The 13,890-nt window shown below is 40.4% G+C and overlaps 1 protein-coding gene across 7 annotated transcripts in view; it reads right to left on the reverse strand.

Moving 5' to 3' along the window:
• Positions 1-1,269: 1,269 nt before the first annotated feature.
• The window catches only part of TRMT9B (tRNA methyltransferase 9B (putative)), a 67,221-nt gene continuing 54,600 nt past the window's right edge, over positions 1,270-13,890 (reverse strand). For all 7 annotated transcript variants that reach the window (XM_043893828.1, XM_043893827.1, XM_043893825.1 and 4 more), the window contains 2 exons: positions 8,708-8,881; positions 1,270-3,793 (listed from right to left, as the gene is read on the reverse strand). In XM_043893828.1, the coding sequence (XP_043749763.1) occupies positions 2,784-3,793; positions 8,708-8,881 (1,184 nt within the window). In that variant the 3' untranslated portion in view covers positions 1,270-2,783. The remainder of the gene's footprint in view (positions 3,794-8,707; positions 8,882-13,890) is intronic.

Consider the following 13,890-nt stretch of genomic DNA (forward strand, 5'->3'; position numbering starts at 1 on the left):
TTGGGTATAGTCCTAAGATGAACAAAATTTTAAATGATCAAGATATTTACATGTATGTATCATGTATATTTGAAGTATAAAGATATATTATCCATATGTATGAAAGTGAAATTGAAATTGTTAGTCGCTCAGTTGTATCCAACTCTTTGTGACCCCATGGACTATTATAGCCCACCAGGCTTCTCTGTCCATGGAATTCTCCAGGCAAGAATACTGAGGTGAGTTGCTGTGCCCTTCTCCAGGGGATCTTCCCAACCCACGGATCAAACCCACATCGCTTATATATCCTGCATTGACAGGGGAGTTCTTTACCACTAGCACCACCTGGGAAGCCCCAAGAATACTAGAGTGGGTTGCCATTCCCTTCTCCAGGGAATCTTCCCGACCCCAGGAGTCAAACCCAGGTCTCCTGCATTGCAGGTGGATTCTTTACTGTCTGAGCCACCTGTGAAGCCCACATATATGTAAAGTAAAGAATCTGCCTGCAATATAGGAGCCGCAGGAGATGTGGGTTAGATCCCTGGGTCGAGAAGATCCCCTGGAGGAGGGCATGGCAACCCACTCCATTGTTCTTGCCTGGAGAATCCCATGGACAGAGGTGCCTGGCAGGCTATAGTACATTGAATGACAAGACTGAAGTGACTTAGCACACATGTATGCATGTGTGTGTATACACACACACCTCTCCAAAGACAGAAGTGAGATTTAAGAGTGTTTTCCACATGAATATACCAAAGAGAGATTATCAACCGGAAAGTCAGTTGTTTGCATACAAAATAATCTGGATGAATAGAATCCTTGTGCTCAGCAGCTGAAGACTGAAAGATTGCTAGTATTAGTGTTTTTTTATTTATAGCCTTGTCAAAATTATGTGAAAATATTCCTCTCTCAAAAACCATTCTAGAGAGTTAGCTTATACAAAGTGGGGTGTGTGTGTGTGTGAATGTGTGTAGGAGGTTGCACATAAAGGTTTGCTCAAAGCTTTTCTGGCGCCATCTAATGAACTGAGTCCACGTAAGTGGTGGAACTTACTTGGTGGCTTCCCTCCCAGAAAGCCGTGACTTTATAAACAGATTTCAAGCAGCAAGGCTGGTAATGAAGATGTATGTGACAACAGACTTCAAGGAGAGGAAAAATCCACTCATAATAGAAGGGTCATCAAGCCTTAATTGTAAGAATGTCTCTGACTCTGAGAACATTTCTTTCCAACAAAAACCCCACTTACACTCACGGCTTAATATCCTCATTTAAGAAATGGGAGACATTAAATTAAATTTTAATTTATATTCCACTTTTATGTTTGTTTTTATTGTCCCTCTAATGCAGACTGTGTGCAGAACAATACAAATCATAGATCTCATTTCCACCCAACAACCTCATCAACCAAAAAGGTGATGACACAATCTTATTTTGAAGCCAAGAGAGTAATAAAATAAACTTCAGTACTTTCAGATGCACATTAAAAATAATCCTTTAAACTTCTTTGAAAGTATCATCAGTATTTTTAGTTAGAACACAATCACTGAAGGGAAAAAGTTACACTATTTTAGTAATTTCAGTGGAAAGCAAAACAAGAATTGGGTATCCTCCAGGTTTATAGTAGCCCATACAGTAAAAAGACTTTTGTCAAGTGTTGATTCTCTCCTCATTAAGGAACTGTCTGAGACTGTATTCCTGGGTCAACTCATGCCTGCTTTTCCTAATCATAGCTATGTCTCAGTATCCATGACATGGATATAAACAGATCCATGGTTAAAACTAAACAGAAGTGGTGATCAGGCAGTGCCCAGCTATCCATTTGTCTATAAAGTGGCAGAAATTGAACCTTTAATTAGTAAGATTTGATTGTCTACATTCTTACTATAACCATTAAAATGTAGTCCCTTTCAAGGGGATAAATGCCCAGATATTATTTTTAAAAATCCAGTAGTTAGCCCTCCACCAAGTCCAAATATCGTGCTCCTTAATGATCTACTTGTTTCGAGAACCAAAATAAAATGCTGCTTCAACCAGATTTTTATTTTCTAAATATCCCTTCAGTGCATAAGAAAAGCATCATTCCAGATGAAAATTCAGTAGTCAGTCTTGGACTTTCTGTGACTGGATACTCCTGCTTCTAATAAGGTTGGAAAAATACCTCCTGGATAACTTGCAATGTCTTCTAGTGCCCACATATCTACTCTGCATGCTGACCGTGCCTTTAAAAGCCTTCTGGGCAACATCAAAAACCTTGTGTTTTACTTACCTTGAAGCAAGTTCATTTAGCATTTGGAAAAGTTCTCAGAACCCTGCTTGTCTCTCTCTACTGTCTCTCACCTTTCTAAAGACTTTAAGCAGAAGCAAGGCCTTGGCCATGAAATAATTTATCACATTTGTGCAGTGGTAAATTATAACTAGAGCTAGGAATTGCCCCCTTACTGCATACAAATGATGTTTTTACAAGGTATACTTAAAAGCAGAATCTTTTGAAATCACTATATAATACTGAAAAGCGTGTAAACATGTATTGTTAGAGCAATTCGGCCATATTGGAGTTCATGTTCTATTGCTTCTTCAGATCTCTTCTATTAACCTTTAACCGTAAAGACTTTGTCAGATGCTTTAGATAGCCAACCACTGCGCTTGACTGAAAAGATGCTGAATTCATAGTCTCTACAGACCAGAATAAATGGATTAAACACAGACCAGATAACAGCATTGGATGCCAGTTCCAGGGACCACCTCACACACCCCGTGAGAAGAACGCGGTCCCTCTTTTGGAGGCCGTGTCTGAGATGAGCCCGTCAGTCACAGCTCTCCCTCTTCTCTGCGATGACACACCAGTTTCCATGGTCATTCCCAGAGCTCAGAATATGGAGCTCCGACACACTCTCCTTCAGCAGGCCACAGAGCTCACCTTCTCGAAACACGTGGTAATAACGCATAAAGGCTCTGGAATCCAAAACATCGGGCTGTTGTTCTTCGACAGAAATGGCGTCCCCTGGGTTGGAGTCTGTGGAATCTGCTGCAGAAACCCTCCTCCATAATTTACTACCAGAAGCGGTGCCCTCTTCTACATTATCTTCATCCACACAGTTCTTAGCATTGGTGCCACCCAGAAAATTCCCATCTCCGTTTCTCCTCATGACTCCAGGATGGTCTCCATTTAGCTGTTTGCATGTGGTGGGCGCCCTCAGCCACTCCAGAGGTCCTTGAGACGGCTCCACAAACACTTCCTCATCTGCATTTTGCTCTCCCGTGGACAAAGTCTCTGGATGACCCAAGTCGAAACTTGAGTGTCTTGAAGGCTGGATGGATATCGTGCTATTGGCCCAACTTCCTGTGTTTTTCAGGGGCCTCACTTTTTCAATTTGCTTCCTCAGAGTGGATTCATCCAGAGATCTAGAGGAAAACCAGGAGCGAAACGATTTCCCCAGCGTGTTATAGAATCCGTTTTCTTCCTCGCCTTCCTCGGAAGTATTTGCGCAGCAGGTGCCAGCCAGGACGGCGTCGCAGTCCACGCTGTGGGACCGCTTCGAGTCAGGGCGCCCCTCGAAACACTCGGAGCAGCGGCAGGCGGAGCAGGGCGGGTGCTGGGGGGGGCCTCTCCTTCTCCCCGGCGGGCCGGCTTCCGAGAGGGCTTGGGAGCACAAGGCTTTGTTCCATGGAACAAGCACGTCTTGCTTCTCAAAGTGCCGGTTCTTCTGTTCCATGGCCCAAACATAAATCATCAGCTGGCCTCCAGGAACTAGGATCCTGGCCATTTCTTTGATGGCTCTGATTCTCCTTTGTTTTGTAGAGAAATGATGTATGACTGGAAAAGAAGAAACTGGATCTCAGTGTGTATGCACGTTTATAGACTAGTATTTCCTATATAAAGACTGGTCTACACATCTATAGACTAGTATTTTCCATATAACAGTGATGCAGTTTTGACGAATACTGGAGTGGGTTACCATTTCCTCCTCCAGGAGATCTTCCCAACCCAGGGATTGAACCTGCATATCTTTCATCTCCTGCATTGGCAGGTGGATTCTCTGCCCACTGTGCCACCTGAGAAGCCCTTGACATGTGGTAAGTACTCCTTATTTCCTGCAGCTTGGGCAGATGGTAGAAATAGCACAGACCTGGTTTTCAGGAGAAGCATAATTTTTAACTTTGTTTCCTGTATCAGCAGACCCTGGAGATACTGTGGGTTTGCTTCCAGACCACTGGAATGAAGAAAGTCACACAAATTCTTGGTTTCCCAGTGCATGTAAAGGTGATGTTTACATTATACTGTAGTCAGTTAAGTGTGCACTAGCATTATGCATTAAAAAAACTATGTATCTTAATTTAAAAATATTGCTAAAAGCTGCTAACCATCACCTGAGCCTTCAGAAAGTTGTAATCTTTTTGCAGCAATACACCCAAGATCACAGGTCACCATGCAAAGATAATGATAATGAGAAGGTTGAAAATGTTACCAGAATTACCAAAATCTGACACAGGGACACAAAGTGACCAAATGCTGTTGGCAGAATGGTGCCAACAGACAAGAGGCTCAGTGCAAGGTTGCCGCAACCTTCCATTTGTAAAAATGCAGTGTCCGCAAAGTGCCATAAAATGAGATATGCCTCTACTCATTAGACAACTCATCTTGGACAATTATTTAACTTCTCTGGACTTTGTCTCTTCATGTATAAGAAGACACCTAGAAAAAACAATCTGTAAGGCCTCTTCCAGTTTTAAAATCCTATGAATTTTGTTAACCAGAAGAATGACCAGTGTGAATTGATAAAATTTGAAAGGGCGAGCTAACCCTAAGTTAGGTAAATGTTCCCTAGTAGAATTCTATGAAATAACTTGTTGTTTTAATGAATGATTTGTACTTCTGAAGCATCGCAAGATCAACACCGCTGGTCAGTGTTAATACAGTTAATCAAGCAAGTATGAGTAGAGAAAATGTTAAAAAAAAAATTCTGTTTAGAAAATGCAAAGATAAGCCATCCAACCTCCAGACTAGATGACTACTTATCATTTTTAATAATGTTAATATAATATGAAATTGTATTTATTTAAGAAAAAGCAACTTAGAGGTCACCGTTTTACTTGCAGTTCTTTGCAGGTTAAAGTGAGTCAAGTGGGACTGCCTGTATCTAGTCTTAGGGGGGTTATTAGATGTATTTTTATCAAACAGTATTTAGGAAGCACTAGTCTGTGAGCTCCTAGAGTTTAATCACACCGTGTCAAGAGAAAGCATCACATTATTTTTCCACACACAAGCTTTCCACACTTAACTCAGATATGAAATTGGCTCTAAAGAGAGTCTGGACATTGCTGCTCAGATGTGAGTACAGAGCAGGTGAAACAGTGCCTGTAACCTTAGCATAATGCAGAGGTACACATAAATCTCTTTAGTTTACACGGCACAGAGAGCTAGTAAAAGTCTAAAGTGAGATTACTATATAGATAAAGCTGTCAAAGGGAGGTTATACAAGAGGCACACTTTGTATTGTTCCCAATCAGATTTGCTTTCCCATCAGCAGAGCACAAACCCTGTCTTCTCTGACTATACCATGCAGGAAGCTAGAGGCAGGAGGTTCAAATGCATTTAAGTTATTTATTTATAGGTGTGCTGGGTCTTCGTTGCTGCATGGGTTTTTCTCTAGTTGCGGCTACTCTCTGGTTGCAGTGCGCAAGCTGCTTATTGCGGGGGTCTTGCTGCAGAGCACAGGCTCCAGGCCTTGCGGGCTTCAGTAGTTGAGACACGGGCTCAGCAGTCGCAGCTCCTGGGCTCTCAAGCACAGATTCCATAGTTGTGATGCTCGGGCTTAGTTGCTCCCTGGCATGTCAGATCCTCCCAGATCAGGGATCAAACCTGGATCTCCTGCATTGACAGGCGGATTCTTTACCACTGAGCCACCAGGGAAACCCTCAGATGCATTTAGAGAACAGGACACCAGTGTATTTTGTCCTGGATCTAGCAGTGACCAGCTTTGTGATCGCTGACTGATCACTTTACTTCACTAGGTGTCAGGCTAGTGACACTGATGAATGAGCCCTTTGCAATGGTCAGTTTTAAAGCTTACAGTCTTTTTTTTTTCTTTTTAAATTGATGTCTTTTAAAATTTTTGTTATTTTTTGGCCACACCATGGAGCAATCAGGGCCCCTATGGGATCTTAGTTCCCCAACCAGAGCTTGAACCCAGGCCCCCTGCATTGGGAGTGCAGAATCTTAACCACTGGGCCACCAGGAACGCCCCCCTAGAGCTTACACTTCTTGAGTAGTGTCTTGGTCAATGAGCCAAAAGGGGGCAGAGAAGTCAGGACTGAATCAGACTTAGGACAGGACTAGCATTCAGATCTATGACTACTCCTGGTCATTAACATCTTCCATAACTTGCACCTAATTCACCCTGAAACTTACATGGGTATGTTTTCTAAACGCAGTTGATCCTTGTCACCTGTGGATTCTGTATCCACAGATTCGCCCACTCACTAAAATTTTTTTGTAACTTCAGAACTCTGTACACTCAGCATTTTTGTGGTCATTCCTTGACGTGCATAGAACAGCCAAAAAGTTGAGCTTCCCAAGGCACATGTTCCCAGCTGGGGTCCAAGGAGATGATCTGCCTTCCTGTCTCAGCTCTGGCAGTGTCAACAAGTGTCCTTTTCATGGTCTATTTAGTGCCACATGTTTTGCATTTTTGTGTTTTTGTTCATGATTTCTCTGTTGATTAATTTGACAAAAGTCTTGTGACCAGAGGCTCACGAGAACCTAATCCTGTATTTCCCCTGGGAGCAATGGTTCAGTATTTGTTAATTCAGTGTTCACAGGACATTATAGAACATAACTACCGTGAATAATGAGAATTGACTGTATTCTTGTGTTTTGACCGTGAGAGGGGAAAAAAACACCATTAAAATAGGATGATTTTAATACAGTAATTTCTTTTTAGCAGACTTTATAGGCTTTCAACATTGTAGGATTCTTAGCTTCAGAAGTTTTGTTTTTAAGGAAAAATATCTTTATACTTTTCATTCCTTAATATTGCTTATGTGATAATCCATTTTAATACCATAATTTCACCCAGGAAATATCTCAGTCTTTTATATATTTAACATATAATACTAAGTAACTTTTAAGCCAGATGTTTTAGAATAAGAAAAACTTATAATACATATAAAATGTATTACACATACCTATACACACATATTCTATTAAGAAACATTGTAAATGTAAACTAAGTGGAACTTAAAGATGTCTTTATATGAATTATCACCAATGTCAGGAAACTATGTTGAATTTTAAAGAATAGAAAAGTTCCTTGTTGTTTAAAAATCATAATTTAAAGGCAGAAGTAGCACTTGGTATGTGTATCCTGTGGGATGGGGTTTTGATGGAACACATGGGTAGGTTGAATTCAGCGACTGGATTCCAGAATCATACGAGGTTACGCATAGTCATCTTAAAAGTCCTGTTATATCTTGGTATTTTATGATGTATTGTTATTTAATTTTTCAGGTGTGTCTCATTTGACTATAAGTATTCAGAATCCATGGGTTTAGTATGAAGCAGAATTTTACAACCTCAGCACTATTGGCATTTTTAAACAAGCTGGATAATTCTTTATTGCAAGGTAGTGGGGATCAAGTTGATGACTGTTGTCATACACACTCAGTTGTGACAACCAAAACTGCCTCCAAACGTTGACAGATATCCCCTGCGGGGGGCGGAGGGGGGCGGTGACAATATAATCTCAAGTTGAGAACCACTGGCATGAAAAGTTGGTTGACACCATTTCAATATATGGACAAGTTTTTATAAAAATTTTATCATCCTATTCTAAAAATAAGTAGAAAGACTGTTTCTTTTTGTTATCTGTCAGTAAAACATAAGGAATGTATTAGGTTTGATGCTTACCCTCTCATATGATTATTAAGAGACATGGAAAATATATATTTATATATTTTAAAATATAGTAAAAATATATTTCTTCATGTTAACCAAGAAATGCCCACATACATCATTCTAAATAAGTAAATCTGTATGGACATAGGAGAGACAGTTCAGTGACATTTCTCCTAGTTTTAAATGTAAACGCTAACTGGAAAATGACCACAGTTTATAAAAACACATGCTGGGTTTCCACTGAAGGAAACATTTTTCACTGGAAGATGGCAGCCAACTGTTCTCCATCTCCTCTTCGGGCAGGAGACTTCAGCTGAACAAAAAGCAGGACTCAACAATGTACAACATGAAGCATTTTCTGAAAGCGCAAAGTTGGTCAGCAGCCCCACGCCCGCAGCGTGGTCCGCAGCACCGCCTGTTCGTAGGTAGCTGACCGTAGAAATTCTACAACCGAAGTAAACAAAAGAAGAGCAAGCACGTCTCTGACCTCTCTGCAGTTTCTAGTTCTTCAGGTGGCATGACCAAACCAAAAACTTTCTTCCTTTCAATGAGTACAACTCTAATACTTCCTTATTCATAAGTGGAAGAAACTGGAATGAGTCATCCAGAAGAGGAAAGCAATAGTTTGAGGGTTCAGCTAGATAAAAGAATCATATGTACCACTGTAAGTACACTTGAAATTAAACAATTCAGTTGAAATATTTTTTTAAAAATTAGATAAAATGAATTACATGGATCTTTCTACAAAGAATGGATATTGAGTTGTGAGAGTGGCTTCAACCACGTAGCATTATCCTCACGGTGAAGAGCGAAGCTGTGATGGGGTTGCCTTACCGCCTATGGAGATGATGGCGTCGAAGCGCCGATCCCTAAAGGGGAGGTTGAGGTTGTCACACACCATGACTTCACAGCCTCTGCTCCGGGCAATCTCCACCAGCTGTGCGCAGTAGTCACAGCCCATGGTGTAGACCTGGCTATTCACTTTCAGATACTTCCCAGTCCCACAACCTGTAAGAGAAGAGCCTGTGTTAGACACTGTCCTTGGTGGAAAATGCAATAGTGCCGGTTACTTTGTCTTAGGGAATAGCAATAATTTTTTTTCCATTTATTTTTATTAGTTGGAGGCTAATTACTTTACAGTATTGTAGTGGGTTTTGTCATACATTGAAATGAATCAGCCATGGAGTTACATGTATTCCCCATCCCGATCCCCCCTCCCACCTCCCTCTCTACCCGATTCCTCTGGGTCTTCCCAGTGCACCAGGCCCGAGCACTTGTCTCATGCATCCAACCTGGGCTGCTGATCTGTTTCACCACAGATAATATACATGTTTCAATGCTGTTCTCTCGAAACATCCCACCCTCTCCTTCTCCCACAGAGTCCAGAAGTCTGTTCTGTACATCTGTGTCTCTTTTTCTGTTTTGCATATAGGGTTATCGTTACCATCTTTCTAAATTCCATATATGTATGTTAGTATGCTGTATTGGTCTTTATCTTTCTGGCTTACTTCACTCTGTATAATGGGCTCCAGTTTCATCCATCTCATTAGAACTGATTCAAATGAATTCTTTTTAATGGCTGAAATATTCCGTGGTGTATATGTACCACAGCTTCCTTATCCATTCGTCTGCTGATGGGCATCTAGGTTGCTTCCATGTCGTGGCTATTATAAACAGTGCTGCGATGAACACTGGGGTGCACGTGTCTCTTTCAGATCTGGTTTCCTCAGTGTGTATGCCAAGAAGTGGGATTGCTGGGTCATATGGCAGTTCTATTTCCAGTTTTTTAAGGAATCTCCACACTTTTCTCCATAGTGGCTGTACTAGTTGGGAATAGCAATAATTTTATACAGGCCAACCTTGGAGATATTGCGGGTTCCATTCCTGACCGTGGCATTAAAGCAAGTGTCGCAATAAAGTGAGTCACACGACATTTTTTTGGCTCTAGTGCATTTAAAAATGGTGTTTACACTGTAGTCGTTTCAGCATGCAGCAGCATTAAGTCTACAAAAACCATGTCCATACCTCATTTTTTAAATAGTGTATCGCTAAAAAACGTTCACCATCATCTGAGCCTTTAGCAAGTCATAAACGTTTCTTCTGGTGGAGGGTTTGAAATACAGGGAGAATTACCAGCATGTGACAGAGAGGCCCACAGTGAGCAGATGCTTTTGGAAAAATGGCGCCAGTAGACTTGATCAAGGCCAGGTTGCCGCAAACCTTCAGTTGGTGCAAAACGCAATACAGTATCTGGGAAGTGCAATAAAATGAGGTCTGCCTCACTCACCAAGACAGAACCCAGCATGGATTGAAGGTACCCACAGAAACAAAAAGAAAAGCCTTCAGAGAGCATGGACATGTTTTTACATAGAGAAAAAGAAATGGAAATGGGGAAAAGAAATACTATTTACTGACTATTTAATAAGGTCATGTCCATAGGGCTTTCTTAACATGATAGCACAACCAAGAAATGTCAGCTGGCCCCCCGCAGATAATAATAGTTGCCTAGTATTCTGGTGACAGGGTCCAGTCTCTTTATAAGTTGCCTTCACATACATATTTCTCTAGATTTATATGTTCTGGGCATTTAGTCTTGTGTTATCAAAACTTCTTACCACTTGCTGCTATGTAAAACAGACTACTGTTAACAACTGTTCAACTTTTATAACAACTTATAAAATTAAGTTATACAATAGAACGGGCCTTTCGAAAATGTAAAATTTGAATGAAAAAAGGGTTTCAGTATCTTTTAATCCAATCTGTTGTCAGTGCTAGCTCTTTTAAGTTTATTTTTTTTTTAAAACTTGTTCTATTTATTTGTTTACTTATGGCTGTGCTGGTTCTTTGTCGCTGAGTGCGGGCTTCCTCCAGTTGTGGAGAGAGGGGCTACTCTTCGTTGCCCTGCTGGCCTCTTGTGCTGGCTTCTCTCGTGGCAGCTCCCGGGTTCTAGAGCACCGGCTCAGCGCTGATGACTTGCCCTGCGGCATGTCTGGTTCTCCGGGGCCAAGGATCAAACCTGCATCCCCTGCATTGGCAGGTACATTCTCAACCACTGGACCACCAGGGAAGTCCTCTATCAACTCAGGATACAACTCTAACAAAGAACTATTTTTTCATAAATGGACCAGTTTTGACAGTCGCTTTCTGGTGGCAGAGACCCAGATAATAATTCAAGGTTTACACAGTGCATAGATTTAGATCAGTCAGATTTCCCTGATATTATGCTGACATAAAGAAATGGTCATCTTGAAACAAAACCTTCTGTGGTCTAGTGTCTAGCATTCTGTTCTAGCACCGACATATCATCTGTTTGTTTTTTCAGAAATATTTAAAGATCTCATTAGAGCTTATGTCCCTGCCTACTGGCATTGGCTGTAGATTTTTTTGCCTGAAAGATAGCTATCACTATTCAAAGATGATTCGGTTGCTGCTTTTGAAATACATCACAACACTCTTTGATGATAACTCCTTAATAGGAGCTATTCAAAATTATATGAGACACTAAAAACATAATTAAGATTCGCCAATGCCAGCTGAGACAGTGGAGAGCTTGTGAATAAAAAATAAGATTTCCAACTTCATTATTTCAGTGTAAATGATTGAGGTCTTAGAAATATTTTAGATCTCATAGCCATACTCCCTAAGAATGCTTTTGAGAAAAAGGATCCAATATGTGAGAGCAATCATGGGGAAAATATAATCCATAAAGTACTTTAAAATTGAAATTCTGAACATTTCAAAGATGATGCTCATATTTTAAGAAAAATAACCTTGTAAACTTTTCTGCTGTTTTGAACTGGCTCAGGGGATACATTTAGAAAAATAAAAGGGGAAATTACTTCCAAGATGCTGATAAAAACCAGTTCATGGAATATTAGAGCTAGAGAGATGTGTTCAGAGAGCATCTGGTAGCAAGGAGGAAACAGGTCTTCTTAGATCTTATCATCTCCTGAAGTGTTTCGAGTGCCCTGATGCCCTTGATTTATCCCATATTCATTTCTTGGTGTGTCTGTGGGAGTGCAGTGCTGTTCGTTCCCTGACCAGAATTGAACCCTGAGCGCCGAGTCCTAACCACTGGACCACCAGGGAATTCCCTCATATTAATTTCTAACAGCATTCTTTTTTTTTGGTTCTGAATACCTTTTCTTTTTTAAATTGAATTGCTTTACAATGTTGTGTTAGCTTCACATCCCCTCCTTCGTGGACCTCCCTCCAGCCCCAGCCCTCTCGGTCATCACAGAGCGCTGAGCTGAGCGCCCTGCGCCCTCCAGCAGCCCCCCACTAGCTCTCTATTTTACCCATCATGGTGTATGTAGGTCTCTGCTGCCCTCCCCATTTGTCCAACATGGCATTCATCTTTAAGGGTAGTAATGGGACTCCTGAATACAGTGCAATTATCTCTTTCCTAAGTGCCGACATGGAGGTGCTGGAGAGGGGAGATGTTATCCTAATGAGGAAATGAAGAATACTGCCCAGCCTAGTCACCCCATTATCTTAAACAAGCAAGAAGTAAATCAGACCACTTAAGTGGTCCGAATCAGATTCGGCAGCTCCTGTACATAGCAGTCATGCTCCTTTACAAAATCGCATGAAATGATAACCTCCTGTAGTACCGAAGAGCTACAATAGCAGATGTCTGCATGCTTCCGTTCCCCTCTAGTCTGTATTTTGCACCACAGTACCGCTGGGGAAGAAAACAGATAATTACCTCAGTTCAGCAAGATGTTTTGGCCCATGGTGAGTAAGTACTTGCTAGAAATAATTAATCTGAATGTTCCCTCCGAAGTTTGCAGAAAGAGCTACATTTTTTAAATTGAAGTTTTTTTTTTTTTTTTTTTTTTTCCTTTTTGGCTAAGACCTTATCTGAAAGAGAATTCTCTTTTCCTCTGGGAAGAGGAAGAATACAGCCTATTTATTTCTCCTAAACCTTTTGAAGTCAGAGATGAGGGAATATGTTTTGTTCTGTAGGCATGGTGCCTGCCCCTTAGTAGGAGCTCTTAATTTTTATTGACTCAGAGAAGAAATGGTAATTAGAGAATGACTTAGCAAAATAAGTCTGATCACAGAATATGGGAAAAATAATTGAGAGTTAAAAGGCATAAAGGAACTCTGATTATTGAAAAATCAGTTTTAGTTATGTGCACAAAAAGAAAAATTTCTAAATTGTTAGGATAGTTGTCTCTGATGTCAGGTAAAAAGGTCACCTTGCTCAGAAAGGAATCTGGCTCTAGTCTTTATTTTGCTTCTAAACTAATCAAAGTAAAGATTTTAACCCAAAGGACATCCACCAGGTACCATGTTCTTTTTAAATATTATAGTCTATTTTTATTCATAATTTGTCAGTTTAAGACTTTCTTGAGAAGAACATGAGTTTTATATATAAGGATAAGGTTATACTAAAAGGGATTGGTTATCTTTTTTCCATTGTATATCCTTGCCTCCTTTGTCAAAGATAAGGTGTCCATAGGTTCGTGGATTTATCTCTGGGCTTTCTATTCTGTTCCATTGATCTATATTTCTGTCTTTGTGCCAGTACCATACTGTCTTGATAACTGTGGCTTTGTAGTAGAGTCTGAAGTCAGGCAGGTTGATTCCTCCAGTTCCATTCTTCTTTCTCAAGATTACTTTGGCTATTCGAGGTTTTTTGTATTTCCATACAAATTGTGAAATTCTTTGGTCTAGTTCTGTGAAAAATACCGTTGGTAGCTTGATAGGGATTGCATTGAATCTATAGATTGCTTTGGGTAGAATAGCCATTTTGACAATATTGATTCTTCCAATCCATGAACACGGTATGTTTCTCCATCTGTTTGTGTCCTCTTTGATTTCTTTCATCAGTGTTTTATGGTTTTCTATGTATAGGTCTTTTGTTTCTTTAGGTAGATATACTCCTAAGTATTTTATTCTTTTTGTTGCAATGGTGAATGGTATTGTTTCCTTAATTTCTCTTTCTGTTTTCTCATTGTTAGTATATAGGAATGCAAGGGATTTCTGTGTGTTAATTTTATATCCTGCAA

This window comes from Cervus elaphus, chromosome 32 (assembly GCF_910594005.1).
Source record: "Cervus elaphus chromosome 32, mCerEla1.1, whole genome shotgun sequence".
Taxonomy (NCBI): domain Eukaryota; kingdom Metazoa; phylum Chordata; class Mammalia; order Artiodactyla; family Cervidae; genus Cervus; species Cervus elaphus.